The sequence below is a fragment of the Meles meles genome, chromosome 13 (assembly GCF_922984935.1).
Source record: "Meles meles chromosome 13, mMelMel3.1 paternal haplotype, whole genome shotgun sequence".
Classification (NCBI taxonomy): domain Eukaryota; kingdom Metazoa; phylum Chordata; class Mammalia; order Carnivora; family Mustelidae; genus Meles; species Meles meles.
Genome location: NC_060078.1, coordinates 47,818,131 through 47,844,608, shown reverse-complemented (window position 1 = coordinate 47,844,608; position 26,478 = coordinate 47,818,131). Strand labels below are relative to the sequence as shown.

At 38.9% G+C, this 26,478-nt stretch overlaps 1 protein-coding gene across 4 annotated transcripts in view; it reads right to left on the bottom strand.

Moving 5' to 3' along the window:
• MARCHF8 (membrane associated ring-CH-type finger 8) overlaps positions 1 to 26,478 on the bottom strand; it is a 130,713-nt gene that overhangs the window by 75,685 nt on the left and 28,550 nt on the right. For 3 of the 4 annotated variants that reach the window (XM_046027403.1, XM_046027407.1, XM_046027405.1), the window contains exon 2: positions 2,380 to 2,559. In XM_046027403.1, the coding sequence (XP_045883359.1) occupies positions 2,380 to 2,481 (102 nt within the window). In that variant the 5' untranslated portion in view covers positions 2,482 to 2,559. Of the gene's footprint in view, positions 1 to 2,379; positions 2,560 to 26,478 lie in introns of those variants that run through there. The other variant, XM_046027406.1, reaches the window with a different exon arrangement.

The following is a 26,478-nucleotide window of genomic DNA, read 5'->3' as shown; positions in this document are numbered from 1 at the left end:
TCCCCACACTGAAGTGGCACAGAATGGTGCCTCTTCTCAATGCCGATTAAAATCCCAACTCCATGAACATAGTCATTAGTGCTACTTATTTAAACCTTAAAATCCCCATCCAATAGATCAATTCACTAAGTATTTACTGAATATCCACTACAACAAATCAGCAATAGGGTTTTACATCCAAATGAATCTCCCTTCCTGGCCTAAAATGTTGGACTTCTTCCTTTTTTTCCAAACAAGTGTATCAAGAAATTCCTGCCATCTGGTGTCCAAATTTGACACTGCACTGAATAGGGACCGAGCAACCTCTAGTTGGTACAGGCAAGCACCCTAGAACTAAAAAATGTTCCATGTGGTGGTATTTAAAAATCTATTTGGACTAAAGAGTTACAAGAAAAGACCATTAATTTAAATGAATCTTAAATGAAGACTATTAACTTAAATGAAAACTGAAAGAATATGGGAAAACAGGCCTTCTCCCATCTCCAGCAAATCAAGGAAAAACTGAAATACTGAAAATGAAATATCCAAAACCCATCTACACCAGCACCACTCCTGGTCAGCCTTTCAATCAATGCTGATCATACTCCTAAGTACTCAGCAAAATAGAAAGGGTGGAGACGAACAACACAAACAACTGAAAAAAGGAAAACACAAACTAAGAATATAGAGACCTCTTTTAAGTTATATGGTACCCTCTCATTTTCCATAGTCCATGTTTCAAGAACTATGATATGATAGATTCAGGGTTGGGTTTTTTTTTTTTCATTATTTATGTAATAAGGCAAAGAGTGGTGTCCCATCAACTATAATGACTCAACTTCAAACAAGACATTACTTTTTGTCTTAACAAGGATTCATTAGAGTCTTCAGCAAAGATTTGCTGCAAAATAGGAAGACTATCAGAACTAATGAGCATGTGTCTACACAACACATGGTAAAGGCGAGGAGAAAGCAGGAGTCATCCCTGATTCCTCCCTACCTCACGCCACATGCAATTACCAAGCTCAGTGGATGAATAAACTAAGTATCTCTCTATTCCCACTAACCTACCCTAGACAAAGTCACCATCACCTTTTCCTTAGGCCAGGAACTGGCAAACTACAGCCGACAGGCCACATCTGGCCTGTCACCTGTTTTTGCAACTAAAGTTTTACTGGCACACAGTCATGACCACTCATTTATATATTATCTTTGGCTATTTTCATGCTATAATGACAGAATTAAGGAAATATGACTAGCCCACCAAGTCTAAAACATTTACCATCTGCCTCTTTACTGAGAAAGTTTGCCAAACTTGGCCTAAGTAGGCTATTAAATAATACTCTAACTAGTCTCTCTACCACTCAATTAATTCACTCTCTAAACTCCAGTCTGAGTGAAAAGTTTTAAGAACACAAATTTGATCATTCATTCTGCAAAGATAAACCCAAATTCCTTATAAGGAATATATATTCCTTATTCCTTTTCCAACCTCCCATCTTCCCACTACCCTTTATGTTCCAGTAATTCTATTTTAATCTCTCCAAACCCACCTTGCTTTAGCCTCTGAGCTTTCAGCATATAATATTTCTCCCAATTGGGATACTCTACCTTTCTTTTTTTTTTTTAAAGATTTATTTATTTATTTATTTGACAGAGAGAGATCACAAGCAGGCAGAGAGGCAGGCAGAGAGAGAGAGAGAGAGGAGGAAGCAGGCCCCCGCTGAGCAGAGAGCCCGATGCGGGACTCGATCCCAGGACCCCGGGACCATGACCTGAGCTGAAGGCAGAGGCTTAAACCACTGAGCCACCCAGGCGCCCCAAAGGGATACTCTACCTTTCTTTAGCTAACTCCAGGTCACCCTTCAGGTTCTCTATGTAAATGTCATTTTCTCCAGGAAGCCATTCCTGACCCCTTGGGCTGGAATTTGGTGGTCCTGCATTCCTCCATCACTGACCTTGATTTTAGACTCTAATGCATTTTAACTGTCAGGCCAGATCAAGAGCCACACAAGGGCAGAGACAGGCTCTGTGCTGTTAAATATGATACTCTTGCAGCAAACAGGGACTAGTATGTATGAGGTATTTATAAAATCTTGGTTCAAATTAATTTACCCTTTGCATCATGTTCTGAGAATTAAAGAACTTGTTTTCAGAGATTTATCAGAAATAATCATACCATTGTAGGCAATGAAGATAAATAAGTCGTGTATAACTATAGCAGAATACGTTGATACCAAAATCTGAAACCTAGAAACCTACAGAGAATACTTCGGAGCCCAGCTATTTACACCTTTTGCATTTTAGTGTATTACTGGAGAAAGCCTTGATCGTCAGAGCTTATCATTCTAGACCACATATAATAAAAATAATGAAACTAAAAAAGCATTCTCCTAATACCTGCTCTTCCCTCTCCTTTTCTTTGGTCTTACTTCTGTAGACTCGAGCAGAGGCGACATCCTGGGTTGGAATGGCAGAGATCTGATGCAGTGGCATGCTCATCCCAGCCTCCTGTCTGGTTGTCTTCTTTACTGAAGAGAGTCTCCAGTGGTAGAGTCATTTTGGGCCATCGACGTCAAGCTGAGAGGGAGAATACAAGACATAAATGAGCTAAAACACTTCAAATTTCCAACAGTGAGATTAGCATTTTATATTTATATTCTTATATTCATAATTGAATCAGTTACAATGTCTGACATAAATACTTGGTATCCAAAAACAACAGAAGATAAACGTTTTATGGGGGAAATTTTAACAGTTTTCTCATATAATAAGATGGAAACACCTGAAAGAGTCTGTGAGTCAGGTACAGGTATAATGAGATATTAATTTTCCATTGGCCATTAGTTTTTTTTTTAATATTTTATTTATTTGACAGAGAGAAATCACAACTAGACAGAGAGGCAGGCAGGGAGAGAGGAGGAAGCAGCCTCCCTGCGGAGCAGAGAGCAAGATGTGGGGCTCAATCCCAGGACCCTGGGACCATGACCTGAGCCGAAGGCAGAGGCTTTAACCCACTGAGCCACCCAGGCGCCCCATCCATTGGCCATTAGGTTTTAACCAGCAGTGAGATCCTTTATTTTAAGAATATTTCTGAAATCAATTTTTTTCTTTTTTTTTCCTTTATTTATTTATTTATTTGACAGAGAGAGATCACACGTAGGCAGAGAGGCAGGCAGAGAGAAAGGAGGGGAAGCAGGCTCCCTGCTGAGCAGAGAGCCCGATGTGGGGCTCAACCCCAGGGCCCTGAGATCATGACCTGAGCCAAAGGCAGAGGCTTTAACCCACTGAGCCACCCAGGCGCTCCAATTTTTTTTTTTCTTGAAAAGGCATTCATTCTGACCGAAGTAGTCATCTTTCCTTAAAACCACTGCCCTAGAATCCACATAATGGTAGGATTAAAGGTTAAAAACTCTAGAATAAATTTAAAAGATCTATGATCTCTGCTTAACCTTCTGAAAGTTTAGACTGTCTAGACCAGTTGTCGGCTAACTTTTCCTACAAAGGGCCAGAGAGTAAATACTTTAGGCATTGTGGGCCATATATTCTTTTCGTAATTACTCAGTTCTGCTCTTGTAGCATGAAAGCAGCCACAGTAAGTGTGTAAATGAATGAGTTATGTTCCAGTAAAACTTTACTTATAAAAACAGATGGCAGGCTAGATTTGGCCCATAGCCTATAGTGCTAATCCTGTTCTAAGGAATTTTCCAGGAAGAAGAATGTCGTCAGGAATATTCCTGGGATCTTGAGAAGGCTGCCCTTAGGTAAAATAATAGTTTCTAAGTCCAATGATTCCAGGCACAACTGTCTTTTTTCTGGTTTTCTTCTACATTCCTCCAAAGTACCTGGTAACTGAACTGTGTGTTTTCCATCCCCCCGACACTGTCCCCACTGAAATTTATCGAACTCTGTATACAAAACCAATTATATATCCAAATTATTCATTAACTTTAATGTAGTAATGTTTCATGCTACTTGAATTTTAACAAAGGATGGAAGCATTAAACCAAACAATGAATCTCTGATTTGGGGATTTTCACTTAACTAACCATGCATTGGAGGGTGGGACAACAGGCAGGGAGTGTAAACAACAGGGCTTGACAACTCTGAGATCATATTTGATGAGTAGCCATTTATTCTACCCAACCCTAAGGTCACATCTGAAGGGAAGCCAATTATTCCACCTCTCCCCAAACTCTGCTCTGTGTGTGTATGGCTGGTCCCATCCCTGACAGTGTTACTAACCAAACCAATGAGCAACAGAACTCACAGAATTAATTTCTTTCACCAGATTCTCTGATCAACAAGCAACAAGAAGGAATAAGAAACTGGAAGGGATCAACACTATGAGAAAATGAACAAAAAGAATACTGTTCTTAAAAGTCTAGTATTGGGGTGCCTGGGTGGCTCAGTGGGTTAAAGTCTCTGCCTTTGGCTCAGGTCATGATCCCAGGGCCCTAGGATCGAGCCCCACATCGGGCTCTCTGCTTAGCGGGAAGCCTGTTTCCTCCTCTCTCTCTGCCTGTCTCTCTGTCTACTTGTGATCTCTGTCAAATAAATAAAATCTTTAAAAAAAAAAAACTTTAAAAGTCTAATGTTATAATAGGTGGGTGATCACTGATAACCAATAAAATAGGGAAATACAGGTGATATTAATGTCTACATATTACAATCAATAATTAATAAAATGTTAGTGTCTACATACTATACATTACCTACTCTATCTTAAGCCTTTGATGATTCTGACACAAGATGGAACACTGTGCCCAGCAAATGGTCTGGATATTTATGTTCGCATCACACAAGATAAGAGGCACTTACTGCTGAGTTGTCTTATACTCTCTGGGTGGTCACAATAGTCACTGGAGAGCAGTTTTGCACCAATCAGAGTTCTCTGTCACAGATGGCAAACTCCATGTGGCCTCTTGGAATACTTACTGAAAATAATCATGTCCACAGCCCCTACTACATATCATATCAATAGGTGTCTTTGGTGCTTCTAGTATAATAATTATTATTACATCATTGTACATGACCATGACAGGCCTGAAGAGGACTATTTATGCCAGAGAGACATAAATGTGAGAATAGGTTTTAAATATTTTGTAGAATTTTGAAGGTCCTCCCCTCCTTACAGTCATTTAAGCTACTCTTCTGATATGAACCCCTATCTCCAAGTAACCATCCTGAAAGTCTGCCTGAAGCAATTCCTCTCCTATGCTGTATTTAGGACAAAAATGATAATGTTAAGGGGTGCCTGGGTGGTTCAGTGGGTTAAGCCTCTGCCTTCGGTTCAGGTCATGATCCCAGGATCCTGAGATGGGCCTGCATCGGGCTCTCTGCTCAGCAGGGAGCCTGCTTCCCTCCCGCCCCCGCCTGCCTCTCTGCCTACCTGTGATCTCTCTCACTGTCAAATAAATAAATAAATAAATATTTATTTATTTAAAAAATGATAATGTTAAAAACCAAAATGCAACACAGACCATGCCATTTTCTGTGTGAAGGTTCATGTGAAAAGCATAAAGCAGGTATTACTCATACTATTTTCTTTGCATGATTACCAAATATCCATTTTATATCAATTCATCTGTAATGAAGAGCAATAATTAAACCTCTGCACTATGCCTGACAATCAAGGCATGAGGACTTCAATTTCTACTGCTAAAAATATAGCACAACTGATACGAACATCCATATCTAGAAGAAATGGACAAAGTGGGTGTTTAAGAATATGGAAACGGCTGATATGAGGACATGGAGATGCAACATGGCGGGTTAGGGGGATAGGAGAAGAAGAAATGAAACAAGATGGGATTGGGAGGGAGACAAACCATAAGTAACTCTTAATCTCACAAAACAAACTGAGAGTTGCTGGGAAGGGGGGTTGGGAGAGGGGGAGGGGGGTTATGGACACTGGGGAGGGTAAGTGCTATGGAGAGTGCTGTGAAGTGTGTAAACCTGGCGATTCACAGACCTGTACCCCGGGGATAAAAATACATTATATGTTTATAAAAAAATAAGAAATAAATAAAAATTTTTAAAAAAAAGAATATGGAAACGGGGGCACCTGGCTGGCTCAGTTGGTGGAGTATGCAACTCTTGATCTTGTGGTCATGAGTTTGAGCCCACATTGCATGTAGAAATTAGTTTTTAAAAATCTTAAAAAATGGGGGGGATATGGAAAGAAATGGATATTCCATGTCACTAGACCAGAAGACTTACTATTGTGAAGGTGGTAATTTTCCCAAAACTGATATTATACACATAAAGCAACCCTTATCAAAAACCCAGCAGACTTCTAGGCAGAAATTAGACAAACTGATCCTAGAATTCGTATGGAAAGTAGAGGAACCCAGGATACTCAAACAATCTTGAAGAACAAAGTTGGAAAACTCACACTTCCCAATTTCAAAACTTACTACAAAGGAATAGTAACCAAGAGAGCATCAAATTGGAATATGGGTAGATATACAGATTAACAAACCAGAACTTAGCGTCAAAAAGTAAGCCCATTATCTATATCTATGGTCAATTGGTTTTTCAACATGGGTTCCAAGACTATTCAATGGGGGAAAGAACAGTCTGTTCCATACACAAAAGAATGAATTTAGATTCCTATCTCACACAAATAAAAAATAAACTAAACATCGTCAAAATAAAAACGTTTGTGCTTCAACAGATACCATCAAGAAAGTGAAAAGACAACCACAGAACACAAAAAAATCATTTTGCAAAACATACAATAAGGGACTTGTGTGTTGAATATATGAAAAGGGCTGTCACAACTCAACAATAAACAGACAAATAACCCAATGAAAAATGCGTTGTTCAAGAGACTCTAAATTATACAGATTACTAGAGGAGAGGGAGGTGGGAGGATGGGTCAAATAGGTGACAGGGATTAAGGAGTGCACTTGTGGAGATGAGCACAGGGTGATGCATGGAAGTGTTGAATTACTGTATTATATAACTGAAACTAAGATAACACTGTTAACCAACTAGAATTAAAATAAAACTTTTAAAAAGCAAAAATGTGTCATTTAACATCATTAGCCAAGAGAAGAATGCAAATCAAAACCATGAGATATACATCAATTATGACTATATTTAAAGACAGATAAGTGTTGACAAGGATGTGGAGAAACTGAGGTCTTCATACAGTGCTGGTGGAACTATATGCAGCTGCTTTGGAAAACAGTCTGGATCTTCCTTAAAATATGGAAATAACACAAATGTCCATAAATTAATGAATGGATAAATAAAACATGTTGTCTATATAATAGAATACTATTTAGCAATTAAAAGGAATGATATATGAATACATGCTACAATATGGATGAAACTTGAAAGCATTATACAAAGTGAAAGAACAAAATATTTTATGATTACATTTGTACGAAATGTCCAGAGTAGGCAAATCATAGAAACAGAAAGTAGATTACTGATTGCCAAGGACTAGGGTAGGGCTCGGGAATGGGGGCTGATGGCTAAAAGGATTTCTTTTTAGAGTAATAAATATGTTCTAAAATTTATTATGGTCATGTTGCATAATTTTTAAAGATACCTAAAAGCCATAGAACTATAGAATTTAAATGGGTGGATTGTAATGAATGTGAATTATATCTCAATAAAGCTGCTTTTAAAAAGAATATATAAGTAATTACTATGAATTAAGATAGATAAACTGACCCTCAACTCTATGGTCAACTAATCTTTGACAAAGCAATGTGAGTTTTTCCCAATGGAAAAAAGACAGTCTCTTCAACAAATAGTGGTAGGAAAACTGGACAACCACATGCAGAAGAATGAAACTGGACCATTTCTTTATACCATACACAAAAATAGACTCAAAGTTGATGAAAGACCTAAATGTGAGACGGGAATCCATCAAAATCCTAGAGGAGAAGACAGGCAGCAACCTCTGTGACCTTGACCGCAGCAACCTCTTGCTAGATAAGTCTCTAAAGGCAAGGGAAACAAGGCAAAAATGAATTACTGGGACTTGGTCAAGATAAAAGCCTTCTGCAAAGGAAACAGTCAACAAAACCAAAAGATGACCAACAGAATGGGAGAAGATATTTTCAAATGATATTATCAGATAAAGGGCTAGTATCCAAAATCTATAAAGAACTTATCAAACTCAACACCCAAAGAACAAATAATCCAATCAAGACATGGGCAGAAGACATGAACAGACATTCTCCAAAGAAGACATACAAATGGCCAACAGACATGAAAAAGTGCTCAACATCACTTGGCATCAGGGAAATACAAATCAAAACCACAGTGAGATACCACCTCACACCAATCTGAATGGCTAAAATTAACAAGTCAGAAAACGACAGATGTTGGCGAGGAAGCAGATAAAGGGGAACCCTCCGACACTGTTGGTGGGAATGCAAGCTGGTGTAGCCACTCTAGAAAACAGTATGGAGGTTCCTCAAAAATTTGAAAATAGAACTACCCTATGACCCAGCAATTGCACTACTGGATATTTACCCTAAAGACACAAACGCAGTAATCCGAAGGGGCACATGCACCCAAACGTTTATAGCAGCAATGTCCACAATAGCCAAACTATGGAAACAGCCTAGATACTCACAACAGATGAGTGGATAAAGAAGATGTGGTACATATATACAATGGAATATTATGCAGCCATCAAAAAACTGAAATCTTGTCATTTGCGATGACATGGATGGAACTAGAAGTTATCATGCTAAGCAAAATAAGTCTATCAGAGAAAGACAATTACCATATGATCTCACTGATACGAGGAATTTGAGAAACAAGACAGAGGATCATAGGGAAAGAGAAAAAAAAATAAGACGAAATCAGAGAACCATAAGAGACATCATAAGAAACAAACTGAGGGTTGCTGGAGGGGAAGGGGGGTTGGGCGGATGGGATAACTGGTGTGGTAATGAGCACTGGGTATTCATATAAGACTGACGAATGGTTAGATGATCAGTGGACTTCTACCCCTGAAACTAATAATATATTATATGTTAATTAATTGAAAAAATTTTTTAAAAAGATAGATAAAAATGTTTTTATTCGTGGTATCCCTAAGTCATTTATCTGATGACATGGATACCATTATCCGATGACACAGGATACCACTGTTACCCGCTCTTCTGGTTTTGAGAAAGGTAACAGGAAGAGTGTAAAATCAGCAATCATAAATCTAAGTTCAAGCCTTGACTCTTGAATACTACGTGATGTTGGACAAACTAAGGAATTTCAAAGGCTCCGTTTCCTTCATCTGTAAAACAGAAAGGTAATAATCTCTACTCCATTCACAGGGTTATTGTAAAGACCAAAGAAGACTGTGAATGTAAGGGTTCTTAACATCAGCACATTTTCCAGCCTGCTTTTTCAGGCATCTGCAATGATCCCCCTCACTGCCTCACAATGGCCAGTTTGTTTCCTTTGTCTTTCCAGTACTATTTTCTGTCTTCCTACATCTCATTCTGATGCAAGATTTACACAACTGGGAACTTCAAATCCTTTCTGACATTTATTTAGGACCTCTAGCAGCATGAATCTGAGGGGAAGCAAGGCTGACAATACTATCCCTACAAGGGCAGAGGTAGGAAGGCCTGACCGTAAAGATGATCAGCGTGGTGTAACAATCACGCTATTCTATGTGCTTTCCAAATGGTCAAGATAAACGAAAAAATCGACCCATTCCAACGATGATGCTCAGGACAAATACAGACAACAAAGAGGCAGCCAGAAGAAGACAAAGATGCCAGTTGCAGCTTCCCTAAGGAACAGTCACCACAGGTCTGCATGCCTCCCTGCACCCCTCCCTACAGGGTGCCAGGCTCCAAGAGCAGCCTGCTCCTACCCTTTGTGTGGTGTTGAATCGTAACATCCTGAATGGCACTCAGAATAGACAACTTTAAGTTAAGCCTGTTTTTATCAGAAACACATTTCATACAGAAAATGAGAAGCCTGGGTACAGCAGCTAACAGATACAAAGAAAAAAAAAAGCAGTAAGAGAAAGGAGACCAGCTGTAATACTAATGAATGATCAAAGCAGGACCTAACACAGTGAATGTGGATGGAGGGAAGAGAGAGACGATTTGAAAAGGAGGACTAACATAATCTAGTGAGGGGACTAAAGCATACCCCGGTTTCTCACTGTACATTCAGAAGACCAGGATGCACAGAGGAGTGGGGGATAAAGAGAAGTTCACTGAGAGCACATTGAGCTTGACATGCTTGTGGGAAACCCAAGATATGTACACGGTGTACACTGGGAATCACCAACATACCACAACACCTGAACACAGAGGAACAGAATTAAAGGAAAACCTGCAGAATCAGTAGTTTACATTAGATGCTATAAACAAATGATAAAACACAATTATCAATACAGAATTTTTAGATAGCAATGAATTATTCCTAACTTTGAAAAACACCCATCTCAACCAAAAGTTAACTTCACAAATGGCAAAATTCCTAGAGACATTCTAATTAAGCCAAGAGGCAAAATAAGCACATTACCACTACTGTATTTAATATATAGATTTTTTTCTGCTAATGTGATAAGACTTAAAAAGAGAACTTTATAGGGGCAACTGGGTGGCTCAATCGGTTATCTTTTTTTTTTTCATTTTATTTTATTTTCAGTGCTCCAGAATTCACTGTTTATGCACCACACCCAGTGCTCCATGCAATCTGTGCCCTCCTTAATACCCACCACCAGGCTCACCCATCCTTTCACGGCCCTCTCTTCCAAAACCCTCAGCTTGTTTCTCAGAGTCCACAGTCTCTCATGGTTTGTCTCCCCCTCTGATTTCCTCCAACTCACTTCTCCTCACCATTTCCCAATGACCAAGTGGTTATCTTGATCTCAACTCAAGTCTTGGTCTCGGGGTCATGAGTTGAGGCCCTGTGTTGTGCTCCACACTGCACGTGGAGTCCACTTAATAAAAGAGCGGGGGGGGGGGGGGGACTTTATAGTACAATAAAAGAGCTAAAGTCCAAAGGAATTTTCTAAAAACTACTAGAATCAGTTAAAAACATAAACACTTGGGCGCCTGGGTGGCTCGGTTGGTTAACTAAATGCTTTTGGCTCAGGTCTTGATCATGAAGTCCCAGGATCAAGTCCTGCACTGGGCTCTCTGCTTAGCAGAGAGTCCACTTCTCCCTCTGACCCTCCCCCGCTCATGCAGGCAAACTCGCTCGCTCTCTCAAATAAACTTTAAAAAAAAGTCTTTAAAAAAGCTCTTTAAAAAATAAAAAAATAAAAACATTTGTGTAAATCAGTAATGTATTCTAGTGTAAAAGAAAAAATACATAAATATATAATGTCACCACATGCTTTTTATGCATGCCCTTATTCTCAGCTCAGGGCCAATTCTTTTCCACTTCCCTCAGGAGCTATAAAAAACAGATGGTCATACCATCTTTTTGAATTTGTCAATGAATCACACAAAACCAACAGTGTTTTTCTAGAGGGACAATACAGAGTGACATACAGAGTGTGCTCTGCACATGGAAACTTACCAGGAAAAAAAAATATACAATGTCGCCAACATTCCTTTACACCAACATAACAAAAATCATGAAACAGAGATGAATGATACAAAATCTACTTAAGAATTTTTAATGAAAAATATTCAGTGATCTTAGAGTATATTTGAAAACTATAATAATATTTTGTTGTAATAATAATTTTTATTCTTCCCAAATAAAGCATATATATAAAATGTTATTCCAAGGAGTCCAAGTAAGATTTTTTTCCATTTTACAAAATGATTCTAAAATTATGCATAAGAATTAATGAGAAGATCAAATAAAGATATTGAGAAGCAATAGAGAGATGAATCCTCTTAGAATATAGACATAACAAAGCAATAATTATTATGAAAGCAGCAAGATACAGAAGACTGAAAAGACAGTCCAGAAACTGGATGAATTATACAGAAGAGTAAAATAGCAGCCCAAAATTACAGGAAAGGGACGTTACTCCTTAACTGATGTTGGGATAACTGGATAAGAATTTGGAAGGGAAAAGAATTATCAATTAGGACTCACATTTCATTCACTAAAGTAAATTCTAAGGGACATAAAAGTTAAATGTTTAAAAAATCCACATAAAAACATAAAATGCAATTATGAATGAATATATTAAGGAACTAAAGGGTGACTAACTTCCTAAGTCTCAAATTAATGGGAAAAAAGTTACAAAAGAAAATGATTTATAGATATGACCCTATAATTAAAAATAAAAAGAAACAGGCAAAAAAAAAGAGACTGGAAAACATTATAGAATATAGGAGAGAAATTCAGTATCTTTTATATATATAAGAAGTTAATATATCCATTTTGAGTTTATCTTTGTGTATGGTGTAAGAGAATGGTAGAGTTTCATTCTTCTACATATAGCTGTCCAGTTTTCCCAGCACCATTTATTGAAGAGACTGTCTCCTTTCCATTGTATATTTTTTCCTGTTTTGTCGAAGATTATTTGATCATAGAGTTGAGGGTCCATATCTGGGCTCTCCACTCTGTTCCACTGGTCTATGTGTCTGTTTTTATGCCAGTACCATGCTGTCTTGGTGATCACATCTTTGTAGTAAAGCTTGAAATCAGGTAACGTGATGCTGCCAGTTTTGTTTTTGTTTTTCAACATTTCCTTAGCAATTCGGGGTCTCAATTATTTGCTCCAGCTCTTTGAAAAATACCGGTGTAATTTTGATCGGAATGGCATTAAAAGTATAGATTGCTCTAGGCAGTATAGACATTTTAACAATGTTTATTCTTCCGATCCAAGAGCATGGAATGGTCTTCCATCTTTTTGTGTCTTCTTCAATTTCTTTCATGAGTGTTCTGTAGTCCCTGGAGTAAAGATCCTTTACCTCTTTGGTTAGGTTTATTCCCGGGTATCTTATGGTTCTTGGTGCTATAGTAAATGGAATCAATTCTCTAATTTGCCTTTCTCTATTTTCATTGTTAGTGTATAAGAAAGCCACTGATTTCTGTACATTGACTTTGCATCCTGCCACGTTGCTGAATTGCTGTATGAGTTCTAGTAGTTTGGGGGTGGAGTCTTTGGGGTTTTCCAAATAACGAATCATGTCATCTGCGAAGAGAGAGTTTGACTTCTTCCTTGCCAATTTGGATACCTTTTATTTCTCTTTATTGTCTGATTGCCGTTGATAAGACTTCTAATACTATGTTGAACAAGAGAAATTAATATAAATAACTTCTCAAAAACATTAAAATTCTCACAGATAAAATCGGCTTAGGAACAACTGCTTCACAAAAGAGGACACAGCATAGGTCCTCACTTAACATTTTAATAATCAGGGAAAAGCAACAGTTCAAAGAACCTATTTTTCAGGCACCTGGGTAAAGCCTCTGCCTTTGGGTCAGGTCATGATCCCAGGGTCCTGGGATCGAGCCCCGCATCGAGCTCTCCGCTCAGCGGGGAACCTGCTTCCCTTCCTCTCTCTCTCTCTGCCTGCCTCTCTGCCTACTTGCGATCTCTGTCTGTCAAATAAATAAATAAAGTCTTAAAAATAAATAAATAAATAAAAGAACCATTTTTCCCCTTCACAAAATTCTACAAAAAATATGGCAAAACCTACCATTTACCAGTAAGTGCTGAGCCTATGTTCTATGATCCTCCAGAAGAATCATAAACTCAGAATGCCTGTCAGGAAAAATGCTAAGCAACAGGGCTGAGAAACTGTGGAAGAGTATGTCTTTGGGAAGCTTAGCCTGAGAAAATACATAAAAATCTGAGCCCCAAGATTTTCACCATTACATTATTTACAGCAAAGAAAAACACACAGTTCCCTTAATTTCGCCAAACTGGGGAAAAGCTAATTAAATTACAGTGCTAGAACAATCAAAGGAAGGTTACGTAGGCATTAGAACCAAGAGAAACATGGGTTTGATAAAAAGCACACATTGTAATTAGACCTATGTTAATATATACACAAGCAAAAATCCTAGGAGGGAAACTCATTAAAAATGCTAAAAGCTGGCACGACTGGGTGGCTCAGTTGGTTGAATGGGTGCCTTCGGCTCAGGTCATGATCCCAGCGTCCTGGGATCAAGTCCCACATCGGGCTCCTTGCTCGGCAGGGAGCTTGCTTCTCCCTCTGCCTCTGCCTGCCACTCTGTCTGCCAGTGCTTGCTTGCTCGCTCTCCCTCTCTCTCTCTCTGACAAATAAATAAAATCTTTTAAAAAATGTTTAAAAATGCTAAAAGCAGGGGCGCCTGGGTGGCTCAATGGGTTAAGCCGCTGCCTTTGGCTCAGGTCATGATCTCAGGGTCCTGGGATCGAGTCCCGCATCGGGCTCTCTGCTGAACAGAGAGCCTGCTGCCCTCTCTCTCTCTGCCTGCCTCTCTGTCTACTTGTGATCTCTCTCTGTCAAATAAATAAATTTTAAAAATCTTGAAAAAAAAATGCTAAAAGCAGAGGGGCTCTTGGGTGGCACACTCAGTTAAGAGTCCAAGTCCTGGTTTCAGCTCAGCTTATGACCTCAGGGTTGTGCGATAGAGCCCTGAGTCAGGCTCCATGCTCAGTGTGGAGTCTGCTTGAGTTTCTCTCTCCCTCTGCCTCTGTCCCTTCCCCTAATCTCCATGTACTCATGCTTTCTCTCTAAAATAAATCTTTTTTAAAAAATGCTACCAGCAGTTTAATGATGTAGCAATGTAAGTGATTTTTCATTTCTCTATGTTTTAAAACCTTAGTGATGATATATTACTTTTACGGTTTAAATATTTAAAGAATCAAAATTAAAAGCTCAAGTTATCCCACCTAGGTAGGCAACAATCAGAATTTTAGATTGTCAATGACCATATACAACCATAAAAGGTAGTACATTTCTGAAGATGTCACAAAATTCAAGCTTTATCTTTTTCTTTTTAATTTTATTTATTTGTTAGAGAGAGAGAGAGAGCACGAGCAGGGGGAGGGGCAGGCAGAGGGAGAAATGGGTTCCCTGCTGAGCAAGGAGCCTGATGTGTTTTAGACTATGTTAGAACTGCAGTCCCTATCTTTAAACTATAACTATGTGTTACATTACATAATGTTATATCCTTAAACTATTACAGCTATATAAAACTTAGAGTCGTATCTTGAAATTATTCTAAAAGGTCATTCAAGAATAGGGACAGAGTGGACTCCAGGTGTGCCCAACAATGCTGCCCCATGGGAGGAGAATGGGCCCCTAAGGAAAACTGATGAAACTTGGTACTAAGTTCTTACCCAAAAGCAAGTGGTAGGTGGGGCGGGTGCCTGGCAGGCTCAGCTGATAGAGCGTGAAGCTCTTGATCTCAGCATCATGAGTTCAAGCCCCATGTTGGATGTAGAGATTACTTAAATAAACTTTTTTTTTTAAATGCTGGGCAAGAGAGAGGAGATGTGCTGCAAACTTAAAGGCCAGTATGTATAATTTAGAATCTCAAGCAGCAGAGCAACACAGCAAGTAAGGGAGAAACAATGTGGGGCAGATGGGACTCAGCTCAAAGCAATGCATACCATCTTCTCCAATGACCCTGGGAGACCTCAGTAGAACCACTCCACCATTACCGGATAAAGGATCTGGACTAACATCCAGATTTTCCAAAAGAGTCTGAACCCTAGGAAAGTTAAGGAGGAATACTCCTGGGCATTCCCTTGCTCACAGGACAAATACAAGAATACTGAAAACACTCAGTTAACAAAAGGGAAAGAGCTCTGTTGGGGTTCTTTCAGCATTTCACTTCTGAGACGGAAGTGTGAGTCTGACTGACGTTAGAGATAGAAAACACTTCCAATGAAGTACAGAAATAGTCCACTTCGTCTAGTTCCTCCAAATGTTCTTCAATTCCTGTCCTACTGAGAACAGTGCCTGATCCTTATAACTGAGGAAAGAGGGACAGAGAAGAGATCAAGGCCACAGCAGCCCCGAGCCCTTCCTGGGCATTTACCACACTGTAACAAAGTGACCTACTTATATTTCTGCCTCCCTCACTGGCCTGTGGGCAACTTGAGGGTTCAGTAACAGAACCATGACTAGAAAACAGAGATGGATTCTAGCCATTTATCACAGGATGTTTCTGTTTGCTACTGCTGGGAAACAGACTACCCAAAACTTAAGGTGCTTAAACAGCAATGATTTCCTATTTCTCACAATTCAATGGTTTGGCTTCTGCTGCCCTTATCTGACTTAGTCATGCTGCAGCATTGGGTCAAGGTCAGCCAGGGCCTGGGTTCAGTGGGGAAGGCTGAGCCTCCCTTTCCACGTGGACTTCCTCCTAAGCTTCTTTATGCAGTAGCAAGCAGCACTCTGAGAGGCAAGGCTTGAGAGGGGCAGCTCACTGCACACGCTGCCTCTGACTGCATCATTCTCATCTACCCTCTTGGGATGCTCTCCATACCATGTACACTGGGCCATAAACTCCCTGGCCTTCAGAACACATTCTGAAGCTTGTCTCCTCTACAAGAAATAAACAGCAAAACTAATTCCCCCTCCCCTTTAATACCACCCATTGCACTTATCCAGTATTCTTTACAGTGTGAACAAAATGGCCCTTCAATATTTGCAATGGCTAATTTTATGTCCACTTGACCAGGCAATGTACCCAAATATTTGGTCAAACATTATTCTAGACATTTCTGTGAAGGTATATTTTCAGATATGATTAACATTTAAGTCAGCAGAATTTGTATAAAGGAGATTACTTTCCACAACATGGGTAGGCCTCATCTAATTACTTGAAGGCCTTAATTTTAAAGGACCAACCTCCCCTGGAAGAAGAGAGAATTCTGCCAACAGAATACCTTCAGACTCGAATTCCAGAAATCAACTCTTCTCTGGATTCCCAGCCTGTCAGCTTCCACAGCACATGAACCAACTTCTCAAAATCAAACAAAATCTCAATCTCAAATCTTTTTCAGTGTGTCTGTCTCTCCGTGTCTCTCTCAGTTTCTTTATATATATATATATATATATATATATATATATACACACATACACACACACACACACGTGTGTGTACATATATAAAAAAGTACCAATAGGATATATATTATATATACCTAAGTATATATTATATACCTATGTAATATATTATTTGGAGAACCCTAACACACTACATACTTCAAGATGATTATTTCCATGCATATAAAGCTTAGCTTACTTAAACGGCTGATTTCTCTCTTGATCATTATATTCCTTTAGCACTCCCTACAGTGTCCTGAATCATCATATATTTCCTTAGTATTCTCTACAGTGTTCTATATAGAACAGTGGTGAAACACTTCTGTAATTTTAATTGCTGTTTCCTTATGACTAAACTTCGAATCCTTTCATTTCCTAACCTTTTGCCCTCACTGACTATGACATGCATGTAAATGCATGACAAAACAAAAGCTGAAAGAAAGAAAAGTAACCCTGGTCCTGTTTCCTTATGGAAAATACCAAAAGGTGGCTAAGGTCAATTAAGAATTGGTAAATTTAATATTTATTTGCGTATGGGTGGTATACTTAGGTATACTATATTTTTTATGATCCTGGAGCCCATTCTTTTTAGTTTTCTCCCTCTAGATAGCATTTTCTAGTGAAAAAACTATAGTTACAGAAAAAATATTTCAGTCAATCATCAAAATAATAACCCCAGTCCTAATTTTAAAATAATATAAACCAGGCAATAGTTATTTGCTTTTTTTTTTAATTTTTAGTTTTTTATTGACATATAATGTATTATTAGCCCCAGGGGTACAGGTCTGTGAATCACCAGGTTTACACACTTCTCAGCACTCACCACAGCACCTAACTTCCCCAATGTCCTTAACCCAACCATCCTCTCCCTCCCCACCTCCCCCTGGCAACCCTCAGTTTGTTTTATGAGATTAAGAGTCTCTCATATTTTGTCTCCCTCCCGATCCCATCTTGTTTCATTTTTTCCTTCCCTACCCTCCAAATCTCCCACTTTGCCTCTCAACTTCCTCATATCAGGGAGATCATATGATAATTTTCTTTGATTTACTTCACTTGGCATAATACCCTCTATTTCCATCCACATGGTTGCAAATGGCAAGATTTCATTTCTTTTGATGGCTGCATAGTATTCCACTGTATATATATACCACCTTTTCTTTATCCATTTATCTGTTGATGGACATCTAGGTTCTTTCCATAGTTTGGCTATTGTGGACATTGCTGCTATAAACATTCAGGGGCACATGCCCCTTCAGATCACTACATTTGTATCTTTAGGGTAAATACTCAGTCATGCGATTGCTGGGTCGTAGGGTAGCTCTATTTTCAACTTTTTGAGGAAACTCCATGCTGTTTTCCAGAGTGGCTGCACCAGCTTGCATTCCTGCCAACAGTGTAGGAGGGCCCCCCTTTCTCTACATCCTCGCCAGAATCTTTCGTTTCCTGACTTGTTCATTTTGCCCATTCTGACTGGCGTGAGGTGGTAGTTATTTGTTTTTAAAGTCAACTATCAATTCTCAGAGGTTTTCACTTCATTACAAATGCCTTCTTTTTGGAAAGACATAAAATATCTGAATCAATTAAACTAATCAAACAAAAGGAGAGACAAGTATTTTCACAGGAATAAGAAAGCTAGTCTGGCCCAAACACTAAAATGGCTCATCAACATTTTCTGAGCACCTTCTAAGTGGCAGGATCCTATGGGGAACTGAGAAATGTTAGAATGGGACTGATTCTAGCCATCCCCTCCCTAAAATATCTGGCTAATACCCAGAACATACAGACTACTCACATTTGGTAAGCAAATCTCAGTGAATGCGCACATTTCTGCTCCCATCAATTATGTGCATATCCTAAATCTACTGTTTATACCTACTAAAATAACCAGATTACGCCCAAAAAGGAATCCCTCAAAATAAGCCCTAAGTCAACAAACCAAAACTTAACTAAATCTCTGTGTTCATCTCTTCCAGAAAAGGAAGGTCTAGGTTAACCAGTCAGCAACATCTGCTCAGCGCAAGTTACCTGACCTGGCTCCAAGACTTCCCTTTCCTCCATATAAGGAAAGTAACCATAATCCTGCTCTGACCAATGAGCAAATGGCCAGTGTAACTTCCTTGATTCACTTTGATGTATAAACATCTTGTAGAGTGCTTTTTTTTTTTTTTTTTTTTTTTTTTTTTTTGTAGAGTGCTTTTGATCTGCTAGGTTGGATGCTGCCAATTCTTAAATCACTGAATGAAAGCTAACTAGATCAGTAAACTGACTATGGAAAATTTTCTTCTAACATACCCAAACCTGTTTATGTCAGCTCTTCTCCTGATCATAACTGTATAATTCAATACTATATAAACTAATCCCAAAGAAGCAAAAATGTGGCTATAAAAATAAGAAATTACTCTTCTCATAAAAACTAAGTTGACAACTTTGGAAATTACTGATAAAGGCATATTATTTCCCTTAAAATTTTCTGACAAATGGGTTTAAGACAGACTACTATAAGAGACTAGGAAAAAATACTCTGAAACACTAGAATTCTGTGCTCAGATTGCTTCAAAAATTTCTAAAGTCTCAATCTACTTTAAAGAAACTAAAACTAGAAAATACAAGTTACCAGCTGGATGTAGTTTATACAGCAATAATGATCTGGGACACCTAGATGGCTTAGCCAGTAAAGCATCTGCCTTCAGTCTGCCTTTGGCTCAGGTCATGATCCCGGGATCCTGGAATCAAGCCCCACATTGGGCTCCCTGCTCAGTGAGGAGCCTGCTTCTCCCTCTGCCTGTCACTCGCCCTGCTTGTTCTCTGCCTCTCTGACAAATAAATAAATTAAATCTTGAAAAAAAAATGATCTGGAACTCCAATCAGTGGAGGCATACTCTAGGTCAAAAGATTGACCTCCTTCATTCCCCACTGATATCAGAACAATCTATCAGTGGCAGTAACCTTGCATCTGAATGCTTCCTACAGTCAGTTATTCTACTTAAATTTCCCTCGAGGGTGGTAAAAATTCAGAAACTATAGATATACCAGTTACTCACTACAGCACTATTTGTAACAGCAAGAGACTAAAGACAAAATGTCCATTAATAATGGACTAGGTGGATAAACCATATCACATTCACACAAGGGAATACGATATAGCTGCAAAAAAGACAAAGAATATTCTCTACATACTTGCATTGTATGATCTCCAAGAAATAACATGAAGAATAAAAAGCAAGGAGAGAAAATTATACATAGTATGTTATCATTCATCTAAGACGAGGTTGAGAGGCCGAGATAAATACGTACATGTGAATGTGCACCTGCATGCACACACACATGCCTACATGTTTTAAGTAAAATGACAGGGAGAGAAGACCAGAACAGAGGGGACGAGGATCAGAGCTAGGCTTTTCTGATGCTGCCCTGTTCTGTTGACTTGGCTCTGGGACCATGTATATGTTTTCTGTAATTACTAAGCAAAAACACAAAAAACAGAAAACTTTTTAATTCCTAAAATTCAAAAGCAAAATGAAACGAGCCTAAATATTTATACAATCAGTGGTATAACTATACAAAAAGGAATTATTTCAAATGACTATAAACACAATTTCACCATACATCCCTTGAGGATATTATCTTAACAGAAAAAAGAATCAGAGAAAAATGTTTTTTAATTCTTAAACCATTTTTAGTAATCATATTGTTAGTAGTAAAATTTATAAATATAAATATCAAAAGAGTTCATGTCAAAAGGTCTGAGGACCCAATGTGAATGAAGGCGCTCTCGCTGGCCAAAGATGGGACAATATGATCAATGAGAATAACTGTGATGGACTGAAAAATAATCAAATATGTTAAAATTCATTTGTTCTTAATGATATGTTTTAAAATGAAGAAAAAATCATTTACCATCTTTGGAGATATTAAGAAGCCTCCAAAAGTTAAAAATAAAGAGAAAAAAACATTCATTTAGCTTGTTCCCCTGTATGAACTGTTACCTCTGAGTAACCAATACTTAATAAAGAGAAACCTCTCTACGGATGTATTACAGCTAATAAATGAAGGAATGCTGAAATTAGAATAGATACATCTTGGGGCACCTGGGTGACTCAGTGGGTTAAGTCTCTGCCTTCTGCTCAGGTCATGATCTCAGGGTCCAGGGATGGAGCCCTGCTTCTGGCTCTCTGCTCAGCAGGGAGTCTGCTTCCCTTCCTCTCTCTCTGCCTGCCTGTGATCTCTCTGCTAAAAAAAAAAAAAAAAAAAAAAAAGGAATAGCAATATCTTGCAAGCCCCTGATTAAATAATGGATCTATGCAAATTATAGTGGCCATTAACATCACAAAGGAAAAACAATCAGGCATGAAATGCTGTTGGAAACCACCCTCTAAGAAATATTCTTGCAACAAAAATAAATCTAAATCAAATCAAATCTCTAAAATTCACATTCAGTTTACAGGAAACAAGGGGTCGGGGGAGAAACATATTAAATGACACCACTGGGATACATTCTGCAAAATTCACAGTATGGGCAACTCCAAGATAAAATGACAGGATTTCTTCAGCAAATATGTTTCAAGAACAAAGTAAATAAATAAGAAGGGGAACCTATATGTTAAAAGATAAAGAAAATGTACCAACTAAATGTAACATGTGGATGAACCAGGCTTAGATTCAAACAAATAAACTGCAAAAAAGAGTATGAAATAGATGTGTCCTGAGTGGTTCAGTGGGTAGCATCTGCCTTTGGCTCAGGTCATGATCCAGGGTCCAAGGATGGAGCCCCTGAGTGGGGCTCCCTGCTCAATGTGGAGTCACCTTGTCCCTCCCCCTCCGCCCCACCACTCATGCCTGCTCAAGAGCTTGCTCTCTCTCTCTCTCTCAAATAAATAAATATTTTTTATTTGACAGACAGAGATCACAAGTAGGCAGAGAGGCAGGCAGAGGGAGAGGAAGAAGCAGGCTCCCTGCCAACAGAGGACCTGATGCGGGGCTCGATCCCAGGACCCTGGGATCATGACCTGAGCTGAAGGCAGACGCTTTAACCCACTGAGCCACCCAGGCGCCCCTTAAATATTTTTTAAAAGGTATTGAAATAATTGTGGGACAACTGTGGTATTGCAGTTAATTCTAAGAAAATGGCCCTTCTCTCTCGGTAAGAGTACCAAAATATTTAGATGAAATGATAATATAACTAGAATTTTCTTCAAAGATGCAGGGGGGTGGGTGTAAGGAAACAAAAGGGGCTAGGAGAGGATGCCAGAAGCGTACTATACTATTCCTCTACTGAAATTTTCCATAATTAAGTTTTGAAAATTTGATGAATGCGCAAATATAAACTTTAAATTACTAATAAAATGTTCACGGTATATACAATTCTTCTCTTCTGTAGTTCAGTTTAAGTGGCAATGCTTGTACTGTGTCACCTATCTGTCCTCTGGGGCATATGCCCCTTAGATCTCTAAATTATAAACTAAAAGCACAGAGCCTACTATACTGGAGGTGCTCGATAAATGTTAAATGAGTATATTCTGTTTGTTGTACATCTGCTCTGCTCTGGTAAACCTTCCAATAATTCTAATTTGTCAATGCAAGTATGTGATAAAGGATGAATAAATAGAACCAAGGAAAAAAGAAAAAGTTTTAAAATCCCAAACACTGTACTTAACTTTTTCAATCTACATCCACAGAAGATACTCATTCTTCTTTTATTGTGGTAAAAAAAAAAATGTACGAAATTTATTAACCATTTAGGTGTACAGTTCAATAGTGTTAAATTTATTCACACTGTTTTGAAAAGATCTCCAGAATTTCTTCAACTTGCAAAACTTAAAAACTTCCATACCCATTAAACAAAAGATGCTTATTCTGAATACTTCCAACCCACTGTCTATTTTATCCTATACATGCCTCTAACTACAACAGCCTTTGAAACATAATTCTTCTAACAATAAAAATTATGGATCACTAGCACAATAGCAGATTTCAAAAAAAGAAAAAAGAAACACCTTAGACCTTAAAGGAAATGGGAGAGGTCAGAAGTAGGACTATGAACAGAAGATCCATATGAGCGCCTGTGCAGAGAGGAGGACAGGGCTGAAGAGCGGCTTCAGAGTTACTCTGAAGGGGCATGAGGGGTCAGAAGCAGTGGGCCCAACACTAAGAGAAGTCCCGTGAGGCAGCACCCCAGCAGAAGCAGCAGGCCTCTCACAGGTGCGCTCAACAGGGCTTACCACACCCCCAACGGTCCCACAACAGTGATGGCAAGACAGCTGACAAGTACACACCGCAAATCTAACAGACGCCTTGGATCAGTACCTAGAAATGCTCTGTGCCGAGATTCACTCAACACTTTCAGTTAAGTATGCCTATTCAGACATACAGTAGTAATAATGGCAGCTAGAAATCTGGGAATAATTATCTGCCACAGTGTGTCTAACAAATATGTAAGAAGAGGATCACTAATACTTTTTTGCCTGTTATTACAGTTCCAGTTAACTTTGGTTATTTCTATCTTAGAAAGATGAACCCTGGGATACCTGGAGGGCTCAGTGGGTTAAGCATCTGCCTTCAGCTCAGGACATGACTCTGGAGTCCTGGGATCAAGCTCCAGGTAGGGCTCATTGCTCAACAGGGAGGCTGTTTCTCCCTCTCCCTGCCACTCCCCTGCTTCTGTTCTCTCTCTTTCTCTCTCTCTCTCTGAAATAAATAAATAAATAAATAAAATCTTTTTAAAAATCGCTCCATACAATTTTATTCCTCTGAAACAACTCCCAGCTGAGCCTACACTAGGACCACTCCAGGAAAGACAGATTTTGCACAGGAATGAGGACATTGGCAGGGCCAGACCAGCCAAAGGCCTGTTTACAAAAGGCACCAAGAGGACTAAGAAATCTCTATGGGTGGGCTGCAGGGAGGGGAGAGAGGAACAACAATTCACTGTAAAGCAAAGGCCAGGTTTAATTCAAATAAGGCGACAGAGCATGAGAACAGAGTTGTGGCCTGGAAGACCAACATGGCGTGCGTCACTCACACTACGCTGCACAAAATAGGGGAGCTGTAGATAGAGACACTTCTCAACAAGGCTCTGTAGAACAATAAAATCTCAAGGAGTTGGCAGCATAAGAAGCAGCATCTGTTAGCCAGAAAACTAAGAGCAGCGTCAGGGATAATGACCATCCTGGTGCCCTAGCCACAATGGTGTCCTGTCAACACAACATCTGCACCAGTAACAGTGGCTGTACTGACAATGTGGGGCATAAGGTGAAAGCTCTCAGCTCTGCCTCTAGCACCAGCAGGTTGTGTGTGGGCATGTGTGTATGCACAAACACACATATGTACAGGTGTGTGTGACATCCAACTATTAACAGTGTAACTGGAAAGCACCCAGACAGAGAACCAGAGTGGCATCACAAGGGAACTTTCTCTTTTGTTATACTGACTTTTTTGGTGTTTTTTTTTTTACAATTATGTTGTAGTACAAATAAACTTATATTTTGGAGAAATAATGTCTACACAAAGTAGAACATTTCGAGGCCTAAAGGGAAAAAATACGTAGTAAAATCAGCAAAATTTAATACAGAATTTATAAAAAAGCCCCAGTCATACTTTGACAATTCTTGCCCTTTTATTAATTTTTTGAGAAAAAGAATGAAAGAGAGTACAGGGAGCAGGCACAGAAAGAGAGGAAGAGGGAGAAGCAGACTTCCTGCAGATCAGGGAGCCTGAACGCAGGGGCTTGATCCCAGGACCCTGGAATCATGACCTGAGCTGAAGGCAGACATGTAACCATCTAAGCCACCCAGGTGCCCCAATTCTTGCCTTCTTATCCAAGTGAATTTATCTTTAAAAAGAAAAAGTGTGGTTTAAAAAGTAATAATTTCTAGCAATATCAATTATTTAGGAAGAACATAAATTTTAGGAAAGGAATAAATTTAGCCTCTAATCATATGTACATTAAAAGTTGATAAACAGGGCGCCTGGGTGGCTCAGTGGGTTAAGCCGCTGCCTTCAGCTCAGGTCATGATCTCAGGGTCCTGGGATCTAGTCCCGCATCGGGCTCTCTGCTCAGCAGGGAGCCTGCTTCCCTCTCTCTCTCTCTGCCTGCCTCTCTGTCTACTTGTGATCTCTGTCAAAAAAAAAAAAAAAATCTTTAAAAATACTTAAAAAAAAAAGTTGATAAACAGATCATAAACTTAATAGGCCATCAGAAGAAACACAATATAAAAGTACAAGATTCAGAGTCAGGGAACCTGGTCTGAGTTCTGGGTCTACCACCAGGGCTAGCGAGCCTGCACCAAAACAAATATTAACAGAGCGTTTACTGCACCACAGGCCAGCTCCACATACTTTACATATACTAAATACAGCAATCCTCACAACCCTATCAGACAGATCCTACTATTATATCCATTTTACCCATGTGGAAACTATGACACAGAGAACTGGACTGGCGTGCTAAGGGTCCTTCATCTGGTAAGGGCTAGCCCAGATGGCCAACAGCAAACCTAGTCTCAGAGCGTGTGTGTTACATCCAACTATTAAAAAAACTATTATAAATATTGTATTATTATATTAATAACTATTATAAATATCTATAACTGTTATAAATCCTCATTAGCACAGCTCCCTACTTCCTGGCATAATTCATATTCAATGGCTTCTTAGTGAAAATATCTTAAGGGGCACCTGGATGCCTCAGTCAGTTGAGCATCCAGCTCCTGGGTTTGGCTCAGGTCATGATCTCAGGGTCATAAGACAGAATGCCACATCAGGCCCGCATTCAGCAGGGAGTCTGCTTGAGATTCTCTCCCTCCCTCTCTCTCTGCCCCTCTCCCTGCTCATGCACACTCTCTCTCTAACATAAATAAATCTTTTTTTTTTAATTGCTCAAAAAAAAAGAGAGAGAATATATCGTCAACTGAGGCTCTTTGGACTGTAACAGACTAAGTCTGAAAAAATAAATATAAGCTCAAAGTCAAATTTTGCCACACACATGAATATGTCTCTATGAGTGAAAGAGCAGAAAGAACAAATACCAGAAACAATACTTGAAGTGATAAAAACTGAGAATTTTCACAAACGTATGAAAGACTTGGACCAAGATTCAAGAAAAACAATATATACTAAGTAGTATAAATAAGAACTCAGCACCTAGATACACTGCAGAAAACTGCAAAATGAAAGACTTTAAAATAGCCAGACAAAAAAACTGATTACTACAATTAGATCTGACTAAAGCATGCTGACCAGCAACAACAAAAACCAGAAGATAGCAGATTATCTTCAAAGTACAGAGAAAATGTAATGTCATCAAACACTGTATGCTCAAGAAAACTATCCTTCAAGAATAAAGATGAAATAAAAATACTTCCAACTAAATAAGAGTTTATAACCAGCAGATCTTCACCAAAGAAATTTTGAAAGAATATACTGCAGAAAAATGGAAAATTATCTCAGAAAACAGATCTGAGATAAAAGAAGCAATGATATAGTAATTATGGGTAAACATGCAAGAAAATGTAAACAAACATTTTCCATGCTAAAAGCAGTAATAGTT